Raw genomic sequence first — 25,810 nt, forward strand, 5'->3', positions numbered from 1 at the left:
AGCATTATTTTATTTACGCAATACATCTTCAAAGGTTAGCTTAACTGAATCACCAGTTACGGGAGCAGCCAGAATATAGAGAGTACATATCTTTTCATAGAATCTATAAGCTTCGTCCAGAATAAAATATAGTGGATGATTCCACCGGGACTGACAGCTTGTGTATATTTCGAGAGGACTTCACAGCACGGTATTTCATTTTATTTAAAAAGGCGGAAATTATATCTGCAGCAAATTCATATTTTTCACCATGAATATTTCTAGAAGAAATCAAACGTTCTCACATGAATAATTTTTTTTTCCCCTGTAATATCACGCAGTTTCTTTATTGAAACATGCTTCGTGCTACGTATATGGCTAGTAATCCTTAAGGACTGGTGATTCTCGTCTACATGTATCACTGCATTACATGGTTCACATCGTATTTTCTCACCATCTGTAACAATTCTTTTAATTTGCATGTCCTTTAACAATCAATCTTAGCTTGGCAGCATATAACTTAACCATTTTAAAACAACAAAAATGCAGCAATGATGCTAAAAAATCACTCAACACTCCTAAATAAAGAATTCACTTAATACTACAACAGAGTTGCCGGTTACAAAGAAGCAAATTTCCAATCAATAATCAAATATCCCATATCAAAATTAATTTGTATCCTCAAATAAATGTAAATAATTCTAGTTAGAATGTGATATAACCAATGCTTCATCTGTGTGTATAAGAAATGCTGGAGTAGTTTTATATGTGCACATGAATATGCACGTATGAGATGGGACAGAAATAGGCTTTAAAAATCGTGTATTACGTTTTCTGAATGTTTCGCTTTGCTTTTGTATGTGAATACATGCTATTATACTGGGCCTACAACTCTAGATGCAGAATGTAAGATATATTAAAGAGATGTGTGTGGAAACTTACAGGTAAAAATAAATAAATAAAATAAAAAATAAAATTTGACTTTATAGCTTCCACGCGTTTTCCATCGCTAATTTGCTATGTACGAAGTATTTTCAAACATTGGCTCAAGCTCTTTTATGCTACGAAAGATAATGTGTGATTTTACTCCCTTTAGTCGAAGTTTCAGGAGGTTTTTATATTGTCGCGTCAGTATTTACATTCTCCGCAATCTAAGAGATGCCGGGAAACTGTTTCATTTCTCCACCTCATGTCTTGCTAAGCTTACTTTTTATATATATTTTCTACTATATTGTGACATATTTTAAACAAACTTATGTGCATGTTGTAGATAATGTAAGGATACAATAAATCACCATTAATACTGGTAGGGAACGAGAAAGAACTGAAACTTACATTAGTACAATATGTACGGATAACACATGAGAACTTAAAATTTGGTGCTTATTTGGTGGACATAAATTTCAAGTTTGGAGCCCAAAAGTAATGCGCTAATTTGAAAACGTTGTTTCAGCAACACCTTAAATTCTGATTTGGTGGAGCACCAAAAATCCGAGCACTAATTATTACATTTTTAAATTTACACATTAAACTAAAACTTATAGTACCAACCATCCAAATTTTGGAGGCCTCTACCTCAGTAACAAGGCAAGTGAAACGGACGAGGCAATGCACATCCAGAGAACTCTAGCGTCTAACACCTTGATCATAATAGGATTTATTTCTAATAAATAGCAACAAAATTACAAGGAGTTGAAATTTTGACTTTTTTCTAAAGGGTTTTATTTTGAAAAACTTAAATGGGTATCATATCCAATCATGTACATGGTTTTTGATGGAGGTAGAAATCATTTGATACCTTAAACCGTTCCGGAGATATGATGAACATCAGTGAAGTCTCAAACACAGATTAAAATTATGTAATAGAAAGTTGTTATTGTACATAATTATACCTACCAAAAACCAATGCTGTACTGTTATAAAAGCAGAGAAAAACAACAATCATTTTAATATTTTCCCATAAATACATCATTTTAAAGAGTATAGCAATATCTACCCATGCCTTTCCTATCCGAAATGGTTTCAGATATTGAATTGCTGTAAACAACATTATGATCTTTATTTTTACTACAAAACATTTTCGTGATTGGATGTTATATAAGCAGGTTTTCGAAATAAAACTCTGAAATATGTCGCACCCTAATCATAGTATTAGATGCTACGATACTTTGGTTAGGCATTCCACTGTTCATCTCATGATTATTATTTCTGTTGTAGAAGCCTCCAAAATTTGAATGTTTAATATTGTACCGTTTCTAGTTTGTTACACTAAATAATAAATCTGGTATTTCAAGTTTTCTTTTTTTAACATGTAGATCTTAAATATATACTGTATTAACGTGAGGTAGCGCCATTTGCAAAACTAAATTTTTATATTATGATGGCAACACTCTTTATTTAACATACTCTGTAATATTATCAGATTATAAAGGTGTGTTCTAAAAGTATCGAACATTTGGTTGGCAAAAGTACATTTTATGATTTGGAAATCCGAAGCACTAATCCCCTTCAAAGTAGTCTCCTTGGTAATGTACACACTTCTCCCAGCGCTCCCGCCATGGTTGAAAACACTTCTGGGATGCAGTTTTTGGAATGGTGAGCAACCATGCCCTCGCATTCCGCATGACGTCCTCTCTTGACTCAAATCGGGTCCCTTTTAGTGGTATTTTCAGCTTGTGAAATAACTAAAAGTCACATGGAGCCATATCGGGTGAGTAGGGAGCCTTACGTCATACAGGAATGTTGTGTTTGCCGATGAAAGCCTGAATCAAATTTCGAGGACATTCTGCTCATGCCCAAATTCTCTTTCAAAATTCAATGTACCGATCCGATTGAATGGTTTCCACTTGAGTATCACCAAGCTTTTGGCAAAATTTGATACAACATCGCTGTTCAAGTGTTTGTCATTTTACCAAAAACTGGAATCCGACGTCCGTTCACTACACGTCTTCACTCGTTGGCCGACTGCCAGCGACTGACACTTTCTGCGGGCGGAAAAAAAAACATGATTGCGCATGAATGTTCCCTCTATATCTACAGTGAAGTAAGTCTCCCGCGCTTCATGGTTTATGCGGGAAAAAAAGGTTCGATACTTTTTGAACACATCTCGTATATACACATAAAATCAAGAAAATGATGTTCAGTTTTGAAACAACTTTGTAAATTTCAGATCTCAAAAACTTAGACGATTACCAGGCACACACCGCTCACAGGATATTTCTAATTATCAGAATATTACACATTAACATATAAGCTACATTAACAACAAACAAAAACCTTCAAAAACTTCGGAGACGCTACTATTAATCCAGCTATGGAAATAATAATAATAAAAATAAAAATATTTACACACTACTTCTTTTGTTTTCTCTTGTAAAATATTTAGTGCGATAACATCTTACCCCGTAGCAACGACAGAACCATCTATCTGGAACGAAATACAATAAACAGGTTTGCAGTGACCCTCTTGATGCAGGACTTCTTGGCACTGTTCTAAATCCCACAACCTCCACGAGCTATCGAAGCAACATGTCCCAAGGAATCTTCCGGAAGGATGAAAAGCGAGTCTGGACACTCGATGTGGTGTATGGCCTTCAACGTCAGCCAATGGCTCATCACTGCAAACAATGATTTCTTAATACAAAAATGATGGGAAATTTTCTTCAAAAAACAAAATCACAGAAATACATTGCATAATTCAGGAATAAAACTTACTACATTGCATGCATTAAAAGAGTAATCAAATACCTGTAATCTTAGCACGAGATTCTAAATATTCTTAAAAGGTTTTACTATTTTTTTTTCTCCATGAAGAAAAGCAGAATTGCTGTTTTGCTATTCCATTTTCGCTATTATTTTTCTACGATATTTCAAAAACCTCCATTTGCTTATTCATGTAGTCCAAATCTCCGGATTACTTTCTGAACCGTTTAATTCATGTTTTCCTCTCATGTTCGTTATAAAGGTTCTGCCATCTTCCTTTTCTGAAACAACAGTGGGCATTATTTAGTTTCCCCCCAAATCATTTGGTAGTGACTCTGGTTCACTTGGCAGTGATTAGATTAGGTTAGGTACTGTTAGCTTTGATTCCCGGTAATCGTTCACAATGGCTCACTATAATTCACAGTACCGGCTTCGAAGCCGTCGATGGATTTGGGGGGAGATGCTAAATGCTACAACAGTGTTTTCATATCCATTAACACTTGTACTACATGGATTTTTTTTTTTTTTTTTTTTTTTTTTTTTTAAAGTATACTGACTCGAATGATGTAGAAATTTCGTTTCAGCAACACTACGTATAAGATTTTATTGTTTGTTGTCATTTATGATTTAGTTCTATTATTTATCTACATTTCCTTTGTCCAGATTTAGTTTTGGTTCCTTGATCCTGATCAAATAAGATCGTTCTTCATGGCTCTAATATATTCATTTATTTTAGTTTCAATTTTTCTCTTTACCATACCTATCTAAATTTGGTCACAAATACACAGAATAATAGAGGCATATAAATCGTAAATAATAGAGGCATATAAATCTATAGAATTTCAATCTAAAGTGAAGTCATCTCTTTTAATGAACGCACGAGAACAAACATGAATTATGCGGTAATCCAGAGATTTGGTCTATATGAATACACAAACCGTGAAATTTCCGAAATATCGCAGTAAAACAATACTCCAAAATGCACCACACAGGTAGCAATATTTGCTCTCTTTTCTATAAATTAGTGCGTTAAAATGCATACAACAAAGTAGTTATATCATGTTTTTGCAACCACAGATTTATTTCTTATAAAATATGTATAATAGTTTACTTCTATTCTCTCTCTATTACTTACCTATCTAAATTCCACAATTTCACACTACCATCCTGCGCACACGACGCCATGGCACACACTCGTTTCTCTGATGAGTTTGTAGCATGAGGATGAAACACTATGGCTCCCACATTACACTTATGACCACGCAAAGTTCTTATTAATTCACACTGAGGCACAGACCACAATTTACACAACCCACTCCTGAAATTACAAAAAAAGAAATTTTAACGATATAACATTTCACAGAACTCTTCTATTTTTATTTGTTCATTTAAAGAATACAAACGATCTTGTAAAAGTATAAATATTGTTATCTATATGGTGCGTCTTGGAATTATATTTTGCTGCGATATTTCACAAATTTTCCTGTTTCCTTTTTCCAGCAAGCCTTTTCTCTAGAATACTTCTTGAACTGCTACATATTGGTGCTGCTTCTCTAGTATATACGGGGAACAAAATATCACTGCAAATAGGGGGGGGGGATTTCGACTACTTTTTAGGTAAGTTCATTTTTTACAAGAAATTACTTATACCTAGCTTTCAAAAATAATTAGCTAATATACACTTATATTCTTGATACAGATCATTTGTAACTATGCATAGGGGCATCAAAATTATTGCTACAAGGGATACCATTTCCCCGTATACACGAGGAACAGAACAACATAAGTATGTAGTGGTCCAATAATAACCAAGAGGAAATGTTTGCTGGAAAAAGAAAACAGTAGGCTTGTGAATATCCCAGTAAACTATTATTTCACAACGCATGACACGGATACCAATATTAGTTCTTTTATATAAATTAGTGCATTAAAATGCATACTTTGATGTATAAACTCTTAAATATGAATAGATAAGATAATCTATCTATTCATTACATTATTTGCAATTCCCCGCTACTGTCTGATACTAATAAGAGCACTTTATTCAATAGCGATTTAAGAGTAGAAGCACAATTTTTTTCTCCAAAATATTTGTCACGGCTCATCAGTCAATGAGTGTTAAGACTTGAAACATGGATATCAGTCTGATACATGATCAAGTCATGACTAGAGCCCGGAAGTTGAGGAAAAATACTCTTTTTTACGAGTGCCCAAAGACGAGGCTTAACATAGTATATGTTCACTTTGGGTTATTGTAAGCCGGAAAATGGTAGATTTTATTTGTTCTTTTTTTGTCTTTTTCGGTGTTTCTTGTTTATTCTATTTTCTTTTTTTAAGCTTTTCATAGGTCTTAACGTCTTTTTTTTCACTTCATCTTTTGACAATAAACTTACTGGCCATTAATTCGTATCACCATTAATTCTTAAACATCTTTTCTTTAGTAAAGAAAATTTAAAAGACATTCTTCAACGACTGGACTGATAAGACCAGATCTGCAACAATCACAAGTCAGATAAGGTGTAACAATGTCCTCCAGTAATGCGGGGGTGAGGGAAAGTTTTTTTTTTTTTAAATCTTAGTTTGTACTTCAGTTTGTGGAAGGACAGACCGTTAACCTACCAGAAGCTTGTATTTCTTGAGCATTATATTCATTCAGTATGTAATTCTAAGTAAATTGGTTCTTATTTTTACTTCCTTTTTTCCACTTTTAGGTCCTTTTTTTTTAGGTCTTTTATAGGTCCTTTTTAGGTCTTCAACTTCCGAGCCCTAGTGATGACCAACACCCACTAAGGTCTAAATTAGTGCTGTTGATTTTTTGTGACATTTGCGGTTTTCGGTTTTTGAGAAAACCGGTTTTCTGAAAACCGAAAACCGCAAAAGCGGTTTTCAAAACCGAAACCGCAAAAGCAGTTTTCAAAACCGAAACCGCAAATGCGGTTTTCAAAACCGAAACCAATGTTTTTAATTACACCTTTTAACAATTGTGAAAGCATCTATCGATCGAGACAATTGTATTGATTTATGTCTGTGTTTCAACTTTTTTTATTTGCTCCCGTTTCCTCCCACTTTCTTACGGTTTAGAACTCCGTAAGTACTGATGTGAACTTGTGTGTTACAAATACTGACCTGGGATCATTTGCACTTTTTTTTTTTAGTTACTTCTTTGATGACACTTCCAAGGTACTTTTCGGTTGCAGGGAAGCAAACTGGACCCCACCTGATTTATATATATTTTGTAAAGTAGAGCACGAGGAACACGAATCTTAAGGAATTTTGACATACCGACTTCCCGAACTCGAGATACTAGAACTTATACAGTAGTTTTACATAGTATGTATAAAATTAACGAAGAAAGTTCTGTGGCTTTTTGACCTATCACCTTAGAACATCGATATGTCACCAAAGACCAGGGGTGTAGCCAGCAGGTTTCTGTAGGAGGGGCCCGTCGTTTTTGAAGGGGGGCAGCTACAATCTAAAAAAAAATGTGTTACAGCTAGTGTTTTTGAAGCCTGAAAAAAACTGGAAAATTTTGGTTTCCTTCCGGAAAACTAAAAACACTGTTTTAGCTTATTATTATTATTATTATTATTATTATTATTATTATTATTATTATTAATAATAATAATAATAATAATAATAATAATAATAATAATAATAATAATAATAATAATAATAATAGTAATTTCATAAATTATATTACAGATAGTTTGTATTATGTTTAACCAAGAACTACTGCCCCCGACCAAACATTATACCTTTGTGCATAACTATTTCAATACACAGAACCGATCTATATAGGTAAACAAGAAAGTTCTATCGCTTTCTCACCCACCACCTCCGGACATTCATATGTCACCTAACACGTATCTGGAAGATCAAGAATAGATCGACAACCTTCTGCAAACGTTCTGGAAGGCCATTTATCCCATCGCGGTAGAGGTTGGTGTTCCGTGAAGTGAAGAAGTTATCAAGTGCATTTTGCACCTCTACTTGGGATTTGAGCTGGCATCCTTTAAAGTGATTGTCCAAAGAAGGGAACAGATGATAATCGGACGGTGCAATGTCCAGGGAGTATGGCGGATGCAATACTGTTTCCTATCCAAGGCGTAAAATGGTGTCCCGGGTCATCCTAGCCACGAGGGGCTTAGCGTTGTCCTGTAACATAAGGACCCCTTTGGGATTCAGAAGTGCTGGCTCCAGAGTTTTGAGTTTCTCTTGAACACAGCTCAACTGCTGACAGTACACAGTTGGATTGATGCGATGACCAGCTGGTAGCAGTTCCCGATGCACGATGTCACGAGCAGTTCATCAACACACAGGAAGACTTTCTTCTGGTGTAGTACTGGTTTCGGCTGTCTTGGAACCGTTTATGGGATGCTAACCAATTATGACGGCGCCGTGGAACTTCGTACAGGACCCATTTCTCATCACATGACATTGTCGGCTGAGAAATGGGCTCCTTCCTCAGACGAGACAGCAAAGAAACACAGGTGTCTGCTTGCGTTGCCTTTTGACCCGGAATCAAGTTATGTGGGACCCATCGACCCAACTTCTAGTGTTTCCTCAGTTGATGAAGGTGCTGCTGAATGGTTTCGCCACTCACACTGAATTGTCCCCATGCCGTAAGCGTCGGTGGACCACAAATGGGCAATTAGCGACATCACGCCAAACATTGGCGGCGCCGCAGCGACGATCCCTGGTGGCCCCTCTACCGTTTTAAAAATTATGCCACCAGCGGCAGAGATGCGACAAAACTCCAATGAACCACAAAGTTACTCCCCCAAAATGTTAAATCGGCTATATGTGTGATTTAGTTACATTAAGGTGAGTCTAAAAAACACTTTTAAAAAGTACCAAAAAATTACCCCGAAGGGGACTCAAACCACACCAACCTTATGATTACTAGGCAAGTGTTCTTCCTACTTCGCTACGATGGCGATGAAGGAAACGTCGCTTGTAAAGGGATAAATCGTTAAGATGTTTTTAATTTGGTCAGTCACAGTGCTCCTTTAACCGTGTATATTCGACGATAACTGTTTGGAATTAGATAAAATGTGTTCGCCATGTAATTTTGTAACAAAATGACGTGTGTCTATTTACTTTTTCATAGTTCTCGCATACTCACTTTCTAATGATCGACGACAGTTGTCATCTAAATTCATACAATTATCGCACTTATCTCAAGATTTTTCACGTCATGATGTTGAGGCAGAGGTTATTCTTGACCCTCGGAGCTCACTTTAGGAACAATTCGTCAGCAAAAAATAATATATAATAATAACCGCATGCACATGACTGGCGACAGTTCGTGTTGGTCCCTTCACGATTCTCCGCGAAGAATCTAAGAAGTGCGGACCAAGACGAAGTTCTCGCTGGTCGCTGCTACGCGGTGGTACTTCAACACCCCGACGCGAGATATATGTTTCGACTCGACGAAACCCGGCCGCCAGTGAGGGCCAACTATCGCAGACCTACGCAAAAGGCGACAGAACTTTCTTGGTTAATTTTATACATAAGGCTGATTTTCTTTGAAATTGCACTTAATTTATTTTAAGATTTTCTGAAAAAAATGTTTATTTATTATTCGTGACTAAAAAGACATAATTATTTTATTAACAGCTATATCTCACTTCCTGTTTTACAAGAAATAGCATTTAAAAATGCGAATGAAATCCAGACTGAAAAACTGAATAAAAACGTTGCTTTTCACCAAATTTTCCATCTGATAAAAAGTTTTCTTGAAACACTAATTACAGCATATATATAATATAATGTACTTACGATTTAGTATAGTACCATTGTTTTTTGATAGAATTTATAGTGGGGGGCGCGGTGGCTCAGGGGTCCCTGGTTCGATCCCAGCTCGCGCCGTGTGGACTTTGTGGTGGACAAACACCGTGCTCATGGGTTTTCTCGGGGTTCCGTTTCCTCCCACTTTCTTCATTCCACCATTTCATTCATTTCTCATAATCACCGTCTCCTTTGGCCTAACCGGCATAGGCGTGGGACGTTAAACTCAAAGATTTCATTTCATTTCATAGAATTTATAGTACCTTGTCAAAACGTTTGTCTTCAAACTGTCAAATACAAATCGCCGTAAATTGTGTAATCTACTGTCACAAAAAGTATATCATACTATTTTCGGATCGCTATAAGGAAGAAATACCATAGTATTTTGTGATCGGTATGGTAAAATACTATTTTTCCGTACTATTTTACCGTAAATTATTAATTATATGTAAACATTGTTATTTTTAATCTCACGATGATGTTTTAACATCTGGTCATTAGGGGGGCCAGGAAATCATTTGGGGAGCCTGGCACCGATGGGCCCCCCGTGGCTACACCCCTGCCTAAGACGTACCTGGAAGATCAAAAATAATACCCATCAGTATCAACGACCTTCTGAAAAATGTTCGGGATGGGCATGGATTCCTTCGCGGTAGAACTTGGTTTGCCGTGAAGCAAAGAAGGTATCAAGTGCATTTTGCACCTTTACTACGGAGTTGAACTTTAGTTCTCTAATGTGAGTGTCCAAGAAATGGTTCAGGGATAATCGGACGGTGCACTGTCCAGGGAGTATGGCGGTTGCAATAGTGTTTCCCATTTAAGGCGTAGGATGATGTCCCGGGTCACTCTAATCATGTGGGGCTTAGCGTTGTCCCGTAACAGGAGAACCCCTTAGCGATTGAGAAGTGCTGGCTCCAGGGTTTTGAGTTTTTCTTGAACACGGCTCAACTGCTGACAGTAGACAGTTGCATTAATGTTCTGCTCTGACCAGCCGGTAGCAGTTCCCGATGCACGATGTCGCGAGCAGTCCACCAAACACACAGCAGGACTTTCTACTGCATTACTGGTTTCAGCTGTTTTGGAACCAGTTCATGGGATTTTAACGAATGATGACGACGCCATGGAGCTTCTCATCACATGTCAACATCCTGTCCAGAAATGGCTTCTTCCTCAGACGAGACAGCAAAACAACACAGGTGTCTGCACGCGTAGTCTTCTGGCCCGGAGTTAATTCATGTGGGACCAATAGACTCAAATTGTAGTGTTTCCCAAGTTGATGGAGGTGCTGCCGGATGGTTTCTCCACTCACATTGAATGTTAGCCCCAGTTCCTCACAGGTCTCTCCACTGTTCGCCTCAATTGCTACCTGAAGATCTTCATTTTGTAAATGTGTTGGTCTTCCGGCACGTGGTGCGTCTTTCGTGAGTGTTTTGTCACCGTCCTTAAACTTTCTAAACCACCCTTGCACTGTCTGCGTAATCACGACACCCTCACGAAAGGCCTGAGATATCTTCCGCCCTACTGTAGTGGCGTTTGATCCAAGTTTGAACTCTTACAGCATACACACCCTTATGACGCTCTGTGGAGGTTCCATATTCACTCTGTCCTTACACAAGTTCACGTTGTAACTGAACTGCCACAAGCAGGTAGAATGTTGGATATACCCACACCAACATCTGACCTTCGCCTTTTCTCCATTCGCATTCAACTCACGGTGTAAGGATCAATTGAACACAGACCTCCACAAAAAGCGACAGAACTTTCTTGGTTACCTTTATATATCTCACAGGACATATGTTTCGTATAGAGAATATATCTATATTAAACTTAGTTTTAATATCTCGAGGTCCGGAAGTCGGAATGTCAAAACTCCAGATTCGTGTTCCTCGTGATCTAGTTTACAAAATATATAAAAATCAGGTGGGGTCCACTTTGCTTCCCTGCAGCCTACTTTTCAAACGAAACTAAGTTTTCCAGAGTGTACATTTTGCTTCAAACTGAGTTCTGCCCTGGCTAACATACGTAAATTCGCTTCTATAAGTGTCGTTAAAGTTACACTTGAAATTGTCGTTCGGCACTCTTGTAGCTTATGAAGGCATGAATAATTCAAGTATGTTTGTCACAACATCTACAAAAGAATATTCATTCGTATAGAACCTCCAATACATTACATTAAAAACACATGAATTACACAAAGAAAACTATTGTGCATTAGAGCAGATCTCTTATTAGCGAATGGCCCTACACCCGCGCACTGCTCAGATAGCTCACAGCCTGAGCCTGAGCACAATTCCAAATTTAACTCAATCGCGATTAAGATTGTCAAAGGTGTAGCGGTTTACGTTGAATATACCAACACTTTATTCACTAAGTCGTCTTAGATTTTTCTCCAATCCCAAAAAGCAGGTGGTTTTTCGTGATTAAGATAGCGAGGGACGAATATAGAACCTGACAATCGGGTGGTACCCGCAAAAATCGGGTAATATGACAACACTAAGCTAAATAGAAAATAAGGTATATCCCTATTTAAGATCACTACACCTGCAACTCATGAAATTCAATTTGAAATATCATCCACTTAGACTGAGATCTTTTATATTATCATTACTCTTTCACTTTGTTTCTAAATAGTACTGCCACTCTTTCTTTTGTTAAAAAAAAAAAAAAAAAAAAAACCATCACCTCCCTTTCTTAGAAAAAAGAAAAGAAAAAAATTAGATCGCAATTCAAAATTTTATTGTTGATTTGTTGCCACTCCGATAAATATGAATGTTGTGGTTTAGCATGTGTTGACTGGTTTCTTATCGCAAGTCCCAGACACCTGCAATAGTTCATACGTGAAGGGAACACCGATCATATTTTATTCTATATCTTTTTACTTCCCAATAACGATAGCCGTGCCTCTTTCTGAGAAACTGCAACTTATTTTTTCTATTCTGCCAATTGTAAAAGAATACTAAACAAGAATTTCCCTACACGTTAAGACATTTTAAGAAAAAGTATCTTCTTTCACCTCTGCAAATTTTGAGCATTTTTTCCCTACGCCGGGGAAAATTTCCCTCCATCTGGCAACTGTGAGCCGAAGATGGGAAAGATTCTTTGCTGTTTCCTCGTCGTTACTTGATATTAGTGCTGTCGAATTTTTGTGACTTCTGCAGTTTTCGGTTTTTGAGAAAATCGGTTTTCAAAACCGAAACCGCAGATGCGGTTTTCAAAACCGAAACCGCAAAAGCGGTTTTCAAAACCGAAACCGCAAATGCGGTTTTCAAAACCGAAACAGCAAAAGCGGTTTTTAAAACCGAAACCGCAAATGCGGTTTTCGAAACCGAAACCGCAAATGCGGTTTTGAAAACCGAAACCGCAAATGCGGTTTTCAAAACCGACATTTCGGTTTTATGAAATTTCACTTTTTTCAAAAACCGGTTTTCGGTTTTTTCAAAAACCGATTTCGACAGCACTAGTCTAAATTACATTTAATACAAATTTAATGTAGTATACTTCAGTACCGCGAAACGTGACAAACTTAACTGACTTTAGTATTAAGCAACTATATCAAATTTTAATCTTTGCTTTTTTTTTTTTTTTTTAATGAACAGTGTAATATTGTGAGTGGTGATGCTATTTAATTAGAAAAGCAAAAAGGCTAATACTCACCACAAAAGATATATAGTACAGTTGTTTTCTACATGTAACAAGTACCGCTTTCGGAAGTAACCTCTTCCTTCATCGGCTTGTTTAAGTTTCAAAAAGGATTTAAAACATAAAGGAAAATTTGGAAGAGTAGAAAAGGTTAAGAAATGTAAACAACAAATCTTCTGTCAAAGAATTAAACACATGGGAATGGCACTCACTGTCATTCCACACTCTTGTTCACTGTTTTCTTTTCTTGCTTTCCAGATGGCGAAAGTATGTAGTGAAAAGATTATCCAAATAATATTTATTTCTCCTCTATTCAAATTAAGTATGGGTCTCTCTTTATGGATGTAATTTGATCATTTGATGTTTCATTCCGTTGGTGTTTTTGCTTTTTCAATTAAACATGACTCTGCGATGTGATGGTTAAAATCTCTAAGATGTGTTGCTAGACCAGACAACTACTGCGGGTTCCGAGACTTCGAAGTACGAACATGTTCAATTATTCTAGTGCAAATGTTCCTTTTTGTTTGGTCTATATACACTTTATCACATTGACATTTTACCCGATAGACGCCACTACTTTTTAAAGAGTCAGTAAAAAATTCCTTAAAATTTGTTAAGAATTTGTCTATGGATTTAGGAGGAACTTCTGAAATTTTGATGTCCTGTCTTTGCAGAATCTTCGTGACTTTTGCCGAGAAGTGTGGAACCAAAGGAACATCAATCCATTTGTCAGTTGCGGCATCTGTTGGTTAATGGTGGGTGCCGACGATCTCCTATGCGGGGTGGTGGGTGCATGCTGATGATACTTTGATTTTGTACAAGGACTCTCAGAAATTAAATAAATTGTTTGACGAGTTTAATCAGATTCATCCTAGAATAAAATTTACGATGGAACTTGAAGAAAATGATGCTCTTAACTTTCTTGACTTTACCATCAAAAGACATGACAGTAAGTTTGTTACTTTGGTATATCACAAACCTTCTTCTGGTACAAAATGTATCAACTTTAAATCATCACATTCATGGCTTCAGAAATTAAATGTCTGGAAAAAACTTTTTCAGAAGAGCTCTTTTACTTTTAGACCTCTCTGAGGATCTCAATAAGGAAATACAATATTTATCAGAAATTGGACAACAAAATGGTTTTCAAAAATCTTTATTATTCATATGGTACAAACAGGTAGAACAGGATATCGTGGGCACCCACCATCAACCAACAACAGATGCCGCAACTGACAAATGGGTTGGTATTCCTTTGGTTCCACACTTCTCGGCAAAAATCAAGAAGATTCTGCAAACACACGACATCAAAATTTCAGAAGTTCCTCCTAAATCCATAGACAAATTTTAAGGCATTTTTTATTGACTCTTTACAAAGCAGTGGCGTCTATCGGGTAACATGTCAATGTGATAAAGTGTATATAGACAAAACAAAAAGCAACATTTGCATTAGAATAACTGAACATGTCCGTACTTTGAAGTCTCGGAACCCCGCAGCAGTTGTCTGGTCTAGCAATGCAACGAGATTATAACCATCACATTGCGGAGTCATGATGTATTTTTTGAGCGTGAACCATAAAACTGTATATTAAAATGAAATTAAATTATGTGGATTTATTAATAAGTTCTTTCAGATAACTACTGCAGAGATGAACATGAAACTAACCATGAGGCAGTAGCTAGTAGTTTTGAGTCTGGACTAAACTGACAGAAGGACAAAGGTCTTGTATCTCCAATCTGACTACAAAATATTGCGAATGCCTGCAGCTTCTTTTGAAGTTCTTGCCGTCGAGCTGTCCTTGTGGCCTCGGGTAACCGACGTTCTTCTCTCGCTCTCGCCAGTCGTTCTCTTGCTCTGGGAAGGGAATACTCTGTAAAGAAAGAAAGAAAAAAAATGTTATAACAATGGCGTCACGAAACCGGAGCTTGAAACATCAAATATCTTCGAAACAATCGGAGATCCAAATAAACGGACTGAAAACTTAATAAAGATTAATCCAGTTATCTCCCTTAATAATGAATTATAATATAAATATTTATAAGTGACCGAAAATGGCCATATTTGATACTATTTTGTCTATTTATTAAGATATAGAAAGAGGCAAAGTTATCCATGGAGTCCCGCATATTTAAGCAGTTATCCATTCCAGGGTTCCTACTGATCTGAAGAAATCTATTTCCCTGACTTCTCCCTAACCTTTGGCAGCAAATTCCCTGACTATCATGACAGGTATCGGATGACGTTGACATATAAATAAGGACTAAATAACGATGACTATTTATATATGAGAACATTTATTTCAGAGAGACAAATAATAAATTGTTCATACGTACATTCCATTCACCACCCATAAAAATCTGAGCAACGTTCCATACTGTGATCATCAATGGCTGGTTAAGCTGAAATTGGTGTACAATTAATGTTAGAAAAAATATATTTTATAAAATTTCCCTGACTTTCTCTGATTCCCAGTCTTTTCCCCTGAGTTTCCCTGACCTGCACCATTTTCCCTGAGTTTTCCCTAATTTCCCTGATCAGTAGGAACCCTGCATTCACTATTGATGTAAGTAATCCAAGTTTCTATTACCGGTTAGAACCTCAATCTCAATGCGTGATAACCATGCGATGTAAAGCAAGGAAAAACGTAAGTTTATGCACACCAAGTAACAAATTATTAGTAAATCATCAAAGCGTTCAGTTCGCAATGTTCAACAACAGCATATAAATGCAAATTAAATTAAATACAAAGGAATGAAAATGAGCTACTGGGTGAAGAATCGAACCTAAGTTTCCGACTTAGAGAGCCGGAGTGATAACTACAACCCTTTTCAGTCCGAAACTTAACTGAAATGAAATTTGTACTTTAACGACCCATGATTATACCGATTAGGCTAAAAGAATCGGATGATCAATAAAGGATAACTGGTGGAATGAGAATGTGTGAGGAAACGGGAGAAGTCGAGAAAATACACACACACACGATATTCTCCCCACAAACTTGCATGGCTCGAGATCGATCCAGAGATCTTCCGTTTCTCAATTCAAGACCACAACCTCAGTTGTGCTTGAACAACGCAGTGTCTATTAAATTCGTTTAACTTCAAATAACAAATTAATACATGAACAGAGAATACAACAGAGATATGAGTAAAAGAAATCTTTTGATTAATAAATAACTATCTCTAAAAATTTATATGATTAACCATATTGAATAATATATCTAGAGAATCGTGCACACAATACTGGTTCATTGTCAATCCTATACGTGTGCCGGATAAAATGAAAATACTTCTTTCCTGCAGAACACATTGTTTAAAGGTTAATTTATGGAGCAATGTGCATAAACAATATTACCCAAAAATACCACACCTAATATTCCTTTATGTACCGAACAATTAATTAATCTATCTAGCAGATTTAGGTGTAGCAAAGCCAAAATTGAAGATAAAAAGAAAATGAAGTTGCTCTTACTTCTACGGTTTTTGAATTACATGTAATTACAATCAGTCAATATATTTGTAATTTCAAGTGTTCAGATACGATAGTCATAAGGCACAAGACTTAAAAAGAAAAACACATAGTAACAAAAACAGAACCTGATTTTGTAACTTATAATAGAACTGACTTCACTAATCTAGTCTGTTATGCTTTGAGCGCTCACTTGAAATGATTTTCCTTGTTTGATCTAAAAAGGAAACGAATCTCTGTCATTTCCAGAGCACTTACACTATGGCAAACTGGATTTGAGGAGTCTGATTAAAATTTTGTGCGCCTCTGCAATACTATCTAATGTATTTTTATAATTTTTTTTAATAACATTTTTGCCTTTGCCCTGATGATGAACAAAGCTAAATACTTGAAATATATTGATTGTTATTATTTGTAACTTTTTTTTTTTTTTTTTTTTAGGCTAATGGTTAACTTATTTTATTTTAATCTTCAATTTATTTGTTGAGGAGAACGAAACAAGACAAATAAAATATCACTGAAACGCTGAATGATACCGTTATTTGCAACTTATTATCTTAATACAAGATCCTTACGTGCAATCCATAACCTCGAGATCTTCAAAGATTCTGGTCCTTCGTGATACCACGTAGTTTCTTGATCCTTTTCCTGTTGTATTCGTTCCTCTTCTTCCTCTTGTTTCTTTTTAATCGCGTCTTCTCCCAATCTGTAATAGAAAAAGAAACAGAAAAAATTGTTAAAGCGCTATATGCTCAAGTTTCAAGTTGTTAAAGAGGTGTTCTGAATGTGGATACTGGATTGTTCAAACACAACACGAGTTGTGGTACAAACCATGTGGTCTGAGTGAATGAACACAAGCTTCAAGAGTGGGGGAATGCATGGCTTTTCATGGAGAAGACTGGGTAGTATATTGGTTAACGCATCGGCATAGTACACCGAAGATTTCGGGTTCGAGTTTCGGTCCAGTTGTACATTTTTCCACTCTTTGTGATCATTGAATTCCCAACTGTAGATGAACTATGTTGTTTCCTCCATTTATCAATACTTGAAATTATGTCCAGGTTATTGCGCACAGATGGCTGTTTATATTCACACAATAAGAAAAGAGTACTCACCATTTGTTTATTAATCTTCAATACTACATTTCAAGTTCCAGCAGAACTCGTCTTCTTACATAATTAAAAACTACAAATATAAACATACCTAATTCTAAGAGTAAAAATGTAATAGATAATTTTAGATATAGGGAGTATATACCATACCACTTAAACATAAACTGCCTGTAAAATAATTTCGATAGCTGTAAGACAGTTTACAAGTTTTCTCGTTGATTTTATTCTTGCACTTGAACATATGTTAAAATAGATCTTTAAAACTATAATTACCCATTTTAGATTAGACAAACATTTCACTTTCGTCCTTCATAGAAAAGTCCCATCACGCATGGACTGTGTTCATCATTTTGGTGTGTGTGTATGTGTAAGATAATTTCTTTTCTTTTAATCTTTAGTTTCTTTTCAGATGATATGGCCCTTATTTACCTTATTTGTGAAGGGTGCGCCAATTCGTACTATATATACGTAAATGCAACCATGAACCTTTATATGGAATTCATTGTTTTTACGATATATTAATAAATCTAAAACTAATAACTTTTCATAAATTTCTTGTTCATTCTTAACCCTGACTTTTGATTAAAATATTAGAGACACGCTCCTAAAACTTCACTTGATTTCCCGTTTCTGTACAATGCCTAGTAAAGTTTAGAGTGAGATGATGGATACGCTATTAGCAAGGAATGAAGATAATTTATTATCCATTGCTTATCCATCTTGTTGACAGCAAATTTCCTTCTCCAATTCAAAATAGTTATACAGTGATACCTCTATTAAGTGAACAGCTGGTTCAAAACTGCACGTTAAAAGGAATGGTCGCTTAATGAGAGTTGGCATTTTTTTTTCTTTCTTTTTTCCAATACAGTCTCGTTGTTGAGGACACTAAACATGCTAAGTACAATAATAAAATGAATATGGGTAGGTATTCCTGTCAGAAGAACAGAATTAAACTGAAACTTTGACACTTTTTATTTCCTTACAAATAGCCGAAGACCGTTGAACATCGAAGCTTCCCAGTTCCGGCAAGTGACCTGCCAATAATGGTAGAATACCTATGACTACGAGATTATAACATCTAGACCTATTTCTAACGACCTGGTATTAAGTAGACTGTTTACAAAGAAGGTATTAATTGTAAGCTGTCTCTGCTTCGTACACTTTTCTGGAATAATTAGTTTTTTCAAACGAGTCTTTAAAACGAAATAAGTCATGAATATGCATCCTTTAATCATTTTATTATTATTATTATTATTATTATTATTATGCAATTGCTCTATAGTTTCAGTGTCTCCGACACAGTCAATAGATCTTACCTTCAATCATTTTCACACGGCAAGGAAGAAAATTTAAAAACAGTACTCTCATGATTCAATTTTTGTAATTTTTAGAAGCTAAACTACGTATAGTATTTACAAGTTGCAACTACTACATAAAGTAAAGATATTTGAGTTCGATTTATTTCGGTTCAATATACGAAGAACACTGACATTCAAATTCATTTTCATACTATAATTTGAATTTTCCTCAACTTTCGGAACTTTACACGCAACACTTTTTAACCTGTTGCAAGGCATTTCAGATAAACCTTCTCATGTCGAAATCTTATGTATAAAATTTCTTAAGTTCAAGACAAACAAAGCTTCCAATAGGCTGGAGTACACGAAATAAAACATGAATGTCACAATTCTACCAGGGACATAACTACATAAAAACACTGGCACAAGAATCAAGTAGGAACTCGAAGGAAGGTAGTGCAATCATGTCAAGATTATCAAAGCACTTGAACACCATAAAAATGACATACGACAGATTTAGTTAACACAAGTGACTTCAGAATTACTTGAAAGGAGTGTATCTGAAGCATTTCGCATTAAATGTAAAAAAATCCACAGCGAAACACGAATAAAGGCACTTTGGTTAAAGAATAGAATAGTGTGTTTACGAATTTTATTATTAATAAAAATCAAAACCGTAATTAAAAACAAGCACCTAACAATTTGAGATGTAAAAGAAGTCCGGTGACGCAGAAAAAAAAAAAGTTGCTGAAAATGATCCCCGTAAAAATGAAAACATTCAATTAAAGGAACAAAATTGAGGCTTTTCTTATCAATATGTGTTCTATAGTTTCAATCAGTAGATATGTATAAGAAACCTAGTTGTTAACATTTGTGACGTCAATCTTCTTCAACATTATACATACTAAAGTGCAAAATAAAAGAGAGCTGTGAGATGACTTTCCAATAAAGAACTTCAATACGCTGACGATGGTACGGTAAACTGCTGAAACTGTTTGGAAAAATCATAGCAGGATGCAATAAAATTGCCAGTTCCTATTATTATTATTATTATTATGAACACACATTACACCTCCAACATTGATTAAATTGTTTTATTCGTACATTAAATAGAAAAGAAATCAATTCTTTGTAACTTCAGAACGTCCGGATTAGGAAATACGAAGAATTTCGCAATATAGGGAATAAGTGATATTTTCCCGTATTTACAGCATTACATGTAAGAAATTTTGACTTCCAAACGACTATAATGAATAGCTTCACTATTTTTACAAGGCAGTATTTCTCTTTAAAATTACTTTAGCAATCTCTATGTTGTATATAAAAAAAAAAAAAAATAAAATAAAAAAAAACTGATATGTACTTTAACTGAATTACGAGTAATAAAATGGTAAGAGATCCTCGCTCGATCTCCAGTGTCAATATATGTGAAGAAAATCTAACAAATCAGCCAACCTAAACCCAATAAAAATGAAGTATAGTTCACTTCCTGAAACTATTGTTCATTACATCTAAGAATTTAGGATTTGCCTGCTTTGTAGAGCAATTGCTTAATACACGTGCGAAAAATTACAGAAATTGTTAGATAAATCGAAATATGATAAAAAGGTATGGACTAGCAACATCATACTTAAGTCAACTGATTTATATTTGTAAGTTTGATTATTTTCATTACAATGAACATGTTTTTTTGAGGTTGTGATTTCACTTTTTTATTTCATTCATCATTATAAGTCATTTTTAAGTTAGCTGTTCGAAATCTTTGGCAAAATTTTCAATACCTGGCTCTTAATATTTTCTATACCTCTTGACACATTTATCTTTGTAAATTTGATATAAGGTATAACCAATGAAACTTTATTTTCACATAGGCTTTATATAGAGTGTACTCATATAAAATGGCCCAATAATATACATCCTAAAGACTGTAGTCAACTTAAAATTTCATCCAAATGCCGCTAATTTAAACACAAAATATATCTTCGAAGGTTAATTACTGTTACAGGAATTTCAAAATTCTAATATAACTATTCCATTACTTATTAAGAGACGAAACCCATATTCACGAAGAAATTAAATGTCGACTAAAAGCAGATAATTCGTGTTATTATTCAGTTCAAAATCTGTTATCGTCGCGAATTCTGTCGAGGAATTTGCAGCTTAAAATATATAAAACGACGCCTGCTGTTCTGTATGGTTGCGAAACATGGTCACTTCTTTTGAGGGAAAGAACGTAGACTGAAAGTAATTGAGAACAAGATCCTGAGACGAATATTCGGACCCAATAGGAACGGGAATGGGGAATGTCGGAAACTTCATAACGAGAAACTACATAATTTACACCGTTTAACAAACATTGTTAGGGTCATCAAATCTAGGAGGCTCAGGTGGGCAGGTCATGTAGCCAGAATGGAAAAAGTAGAAACGTTTTCAAAGTTTTAACTGGAACTCCAATCGGAGAACAACCATTACGAAGACCTAGGTGCAGATGGGAGGACAATATTAAGACGGAGCTCACGATAGAAGTCAGTGGAGGGCTTTTGTTAACGCGACATTGAACCGTCAGGTTCCATAGGCCATAGAAAAGAAATCTTTGAGCTTTACGTCCCACGGTTATGCCGGTTAGGCTAAAGGAGACGGTGATGATGAGTAATGAATGGAATGGTGGAATGAAGGAAGTGAGAGGAAACTGGAGAACCCCGAGAAAGCCCACGCACACGGTGTTTGTCCACCATAAAGTTCACTTGGTGGAGACTGGAATCGAATCCGGGACCCCAAGCACCAGAGGTGAACGCTCTACCACTGAGCCACCACGGCCCAACATAGGCCATAGAGTTAGGTAGTTGGTTACTAGTCCTTTACTTGGAGTTATCATATTTGTTAGGATGTTAGTACTAACAAAGATCATATTTATAGTATTCTTTAACAATTGATAATATCTAAAAGTAGCTAATTCTTACTATTAATTTATGTACTAACCCTACTGCTGTTAATAATAATATGAACATGAATTAAGGGTAACGAATAATTAATTAATTTACGTACATACCTGGCAAGAAGATCTCTCAACCGGCTACGACGATCAGCTGGGCCTTCACCAAAGAGACAAATCGGCTCTCCGAGTTGACGGAGGTTCTTTTTTACCTCCTCGTCATCTGTGGACACATTAATTTGTCGCGCTCTCTTTCGTCTTTCAAACTCCTCCAGCAAAGCTTGTCGATCACGGGAAAGCTCCTCTTCCAAGTCCATATACTCTGCGAACACAAAACTCAGATGGCTTATCTCAGAAAGAAACCATTCATTCACCAGTAGCCAAAAGTAACTACGAATATTATGAAGTTAAAATAAAACTTGATATTTCGCCGCGCCTAACTCCTGTAAACATTGTCGAGTCTTCAGTTTCTTCTTAAGTACGTTTTTTTTTTTTTTTTTTTACATCTTTTTTGATACTTTCTTCTTAAAATTGAATACCTAACTTTTTTTAATTATAAATTTGTGAGCAAACACTTCCAATATTCGATAACCACCAGTACTGGAATATGCCTGTCATTTTATATCTGTACTCACTACCACCAGTTATTGTTATTCACTGTCCCATATCCTTACTGGCACAATTATTATATTTGTGAAATAACAGACACAATTGTGAGTTGAGAAATTCCAAGATAGCGTGTTCGTAATATAACATCATTTGTTCCAAATAACAAAATATGTAATCATAAATTTTCTGACATATTTCAGATAATGTAACACTTTTAGGCACAATTTTGAAAACTGAAGAAATTTAAATTGTTAGGCATGATCCTAAACTTAATTAAATTCCGAGGCTTAATTTCTATTTTATAAATATGTGATGTAATCCCATTGTTTGATTTGATTTGATTTTGAAGAAAGTAGGAGGAAACGGGAGAACCCCGAGAAAACCCACACACGCGGTGTTTGTCCACCACAAAGTTCACTTGACGGGGGCTGGGATCGAACCCGGGACCCCAAGTACCAGAGGTAAACGCTCTACCACTGAGCCCCCGCGGTCCCTAGAAAAATTAAATGAGCAACTAAGAATACTATTTAGCAATAACAAATATGTACTCGTGAATGCCCATTGTAAATTGAAGATTAATTGCTATTCTAAATAATGGAAATTATTATAACTATTAACTTTGTATACATGAGAGACGATTGATTCTGTCAAAGTTAAAAAAATAAAATAATAATAAATAAACCAGCAGTAGGCCAATTAGCTGACACCGTACAAAGTCAAAAAAAAGTAACGAAAAAAGAGGTTCATCTCTCAATATAAGATCCCCATTAATTAAGTTCTAAAGTTTCTATCAGAGGTAAAAGTGTTATATCCTGTTGACAATGTATTGTAATCGTGCGCTACTCTATAAAACATAGAGCGCTTTACAATCGATAACGTAAGTGGCTCATAAATTAGCAATTGAGAGAGCGAGTTCGCCGCCGAGGAACACGAAAATTAATCTGCGATAGTAAAAAACTCAGAATCAATTTTGCCATTGATGATCTTATAGATAAAGTAGATCAGCTCCGCGGCTTCGTTTGTCAGGGGATTATTTGTTACGTAACTCAGGAATTCTAAATCTATGGTAAGAAAGAAGATCAATACAGAGTCAATGCGAGATAGATTAGTAGGTACTGTCATGTTCCACACAGGAGAACAATATTCAATGGTCGGAGAAATAAACGTATTATAGAATATCGTTAAGAGCAGGGAAACTGTATTTCCGGAAATCTAAAGAGTAGACCAGTTTCATAGCTCTGATGAGATCGAACTGATATGATCCGCAAAGGAGAGTTTTTCATAAAAGTCAACACGTAGATCTTTTTGAGATGAAACAAGTTTGATACGTACATTGTTAACATTATATATCTGTCGAAGAACATTCTTTTTTTAAAGAAAAATAGATTTAGTACATTTATTGGGGTTTAGAGACAGATTCCAGTTAGAGCACCAATTACGTAACATATCTATGGCACCTTGCAGTAAGGAGCACCGTTTACAGTGTTAACGATTCTGAAGAGTTTACAGTTATCAATGGAAAGCAATATATTTGATGAAGAGGTCGAGAAGATGCTAGGAAGTCGTCCGTATACAATAAAAGCTTATTTCAGAAGACTGTATAAGATCAGGCCCGTATTTAGGTAAGATCTATCCTGTGCTCGAGCACAGGGCGGCAAATTTTGAATTTTTTAAAAAAATATTCACAATTTAAAGTAATATTTAAAACTAGCAACCCGCAGAGTCCCGCGCAAGCACGAGAAAATATGTTAATGTGTTTAATTCCTTCTAATTACAGTTGTTACTAATTAACTAGCTTATCTGATTATTTTTAAAAAATCATCCTCTCCCACTCCCAGCCCAAGCGGTGAGGATGAACTTGAACATAATGCAAACTGATACCGTTAAAGTCTGCGACCTCGAAAACTATGAATTGAACACTAATATCTATCGTTTTTGATTACTTTTAAAATCTCGCCTCCTCCCTGGGAAGTGGAGTATGACCCTGAAGTTGAACTGGATTTACTATTCATCTCAGCGACTCCAAAAACTATGAATTCAACTTTAATATTGGTCGTTTAAGATTATTTTTAAAATGTCCTCATTTTATTCTTACGGGGACTTTGCACTTCCGTATCTCAGCTCAGGTGTGACATAGGGACTTGGAATAGGTCATTTGGATCATTTCTCTGTGACTTTAAAACGTACTGCATAACACATTAACCTAGAAACCGATGAAACAATAGCAGAAAAACACTTTCTTTGCGGATATTCTGGTATGATTTTTTTTCGAGTAACCTAAAACATGAGAAAACACATACAGGAGAAAAACAATTTCTTTGTAAATACTTTGGGAAGAGATATTTTTATTCGAGTAACTTAAACAAGAAAAAAAACGCATACAGGAAAAGAAGTTTCTTTGTAAATACTTTGGGAAGAGTTTTTTTTTTTTTAATTCGAGAAACCTAAAAACATGAGAGAACGCATACAGGAGAAAAACAATTTCTTTGTAAATATTTTGGGAAGTTTTTTTTTTTTTTTTTTGGTTAATCTATCAATATGAGTAAACGCATACAGGAGAAAAGCAATTTTTTGCAAATATTTTGGGAAGTTCTTATTATTATTATTATTCAAGGAACCTAAAACATGAGAAAAGAAAATGCATACAGGAGAAAAAGGCAATTTGCAAATACTTTGGAAAGAGTTTCATTTATTCGTTCGAGTAGCTTAAAGACATATGAAAGAATCCACACTCATTATGTAAACTAATATAATTTTTTACATGTAAAGTTTTATAAAATGCTTTTTATTAAACTCAATATAATCTTTGATTATATGATAAGTTCAAAATAAACAATGTCAAAAACAGTGCCTAGTTTTTCTTAATTCCTTATTTTACTATTACAATAAGAGTAAATATTTAAGAAATTCAATCATAATTCAGATGAAATTATGAAATATGAAAATGACATAACGGTTGATTAAGGAATAATAGAATGCATTTTCTCCGGGCAGTAAATTAAAACCTACATGAATAAATTACATGTCAGTATTGAGAAAATGTGTTCCTATTGGGTGAGTGGTTAAGCTCGTTGCCTTGTAATCAAGAGGGCCCGGGTTCGATTCCCGGTAGGAACATAAACGGTTAGGATCCCAAGTTAAGCTGTAGGTCCCGTCCTTAGTACATCATCATCATCCCAAGAGGGACCTACGGGTCAAACATCTACTTCGGGCCATAATCATCATTGAGAGAATTAGACCATTTAAAATTACGTTGTAACTTTGTAATTTGTCATATCTA

General features: G+C 35.5%; 1 protein-coding gene across 4 annotated transcripts in view; it reads right to left on the reverse strand.

The window, feature by feature from the left end:
- U4-U6-60K (U4-U6 small nuclear riboprotein factor 60K) overlaps positions 1 to 25,810 on the reverse strand; it is a 47,830-nt gene that overhangs the window by 14,841 nt on the left and 7,179 nt on the right. For all 4 annotated transcript variants that reach the window (XM_081763363.1, XM_081763357.1, XM_081763360.1 and 1 more), the window contains exons 3-7: positions 22,039 to 22,243; positions 17,155 to 17,285; positions 14,777 to 14,981; positions 4,817 to 4,999; positions 3,381 to 3,596 (exon numbers count right to left, since the gene is read on the reverse strand). In XM_081763363.1, the coding sequence (XP_081619489.1) occupies positions 3,381 to 3,596; positions 4,817 to 4,999; positions 14,777 to 14,981; positions 17,155 to 17,285; positions 22,039 to 22,243 (940 nt within the window). The remainder of the gene's footprint in view (positions 1 to 3,380; positions 3,597 to 4,816; positions 5,000 to 14,776; positions 14,982 to 17,154; positions 17,286 to 22,038; positions 22,244 to 25,810) is intronic.

The sequence above is a fragment of the Thermobia domestica genome, chromosome 1, assembly GCF_964235325.1.
Source record: "Thermobia domestica chromosome 1, izTheDome1.hap1.1, whole genome shotgun sequence".
Taxonomy (NCBI): Eukaryota; Metazoa; Arthropoda; class Insecta; order Zygentoma; family Lepismatidae; genus Thermobia; species Thermobia domestica.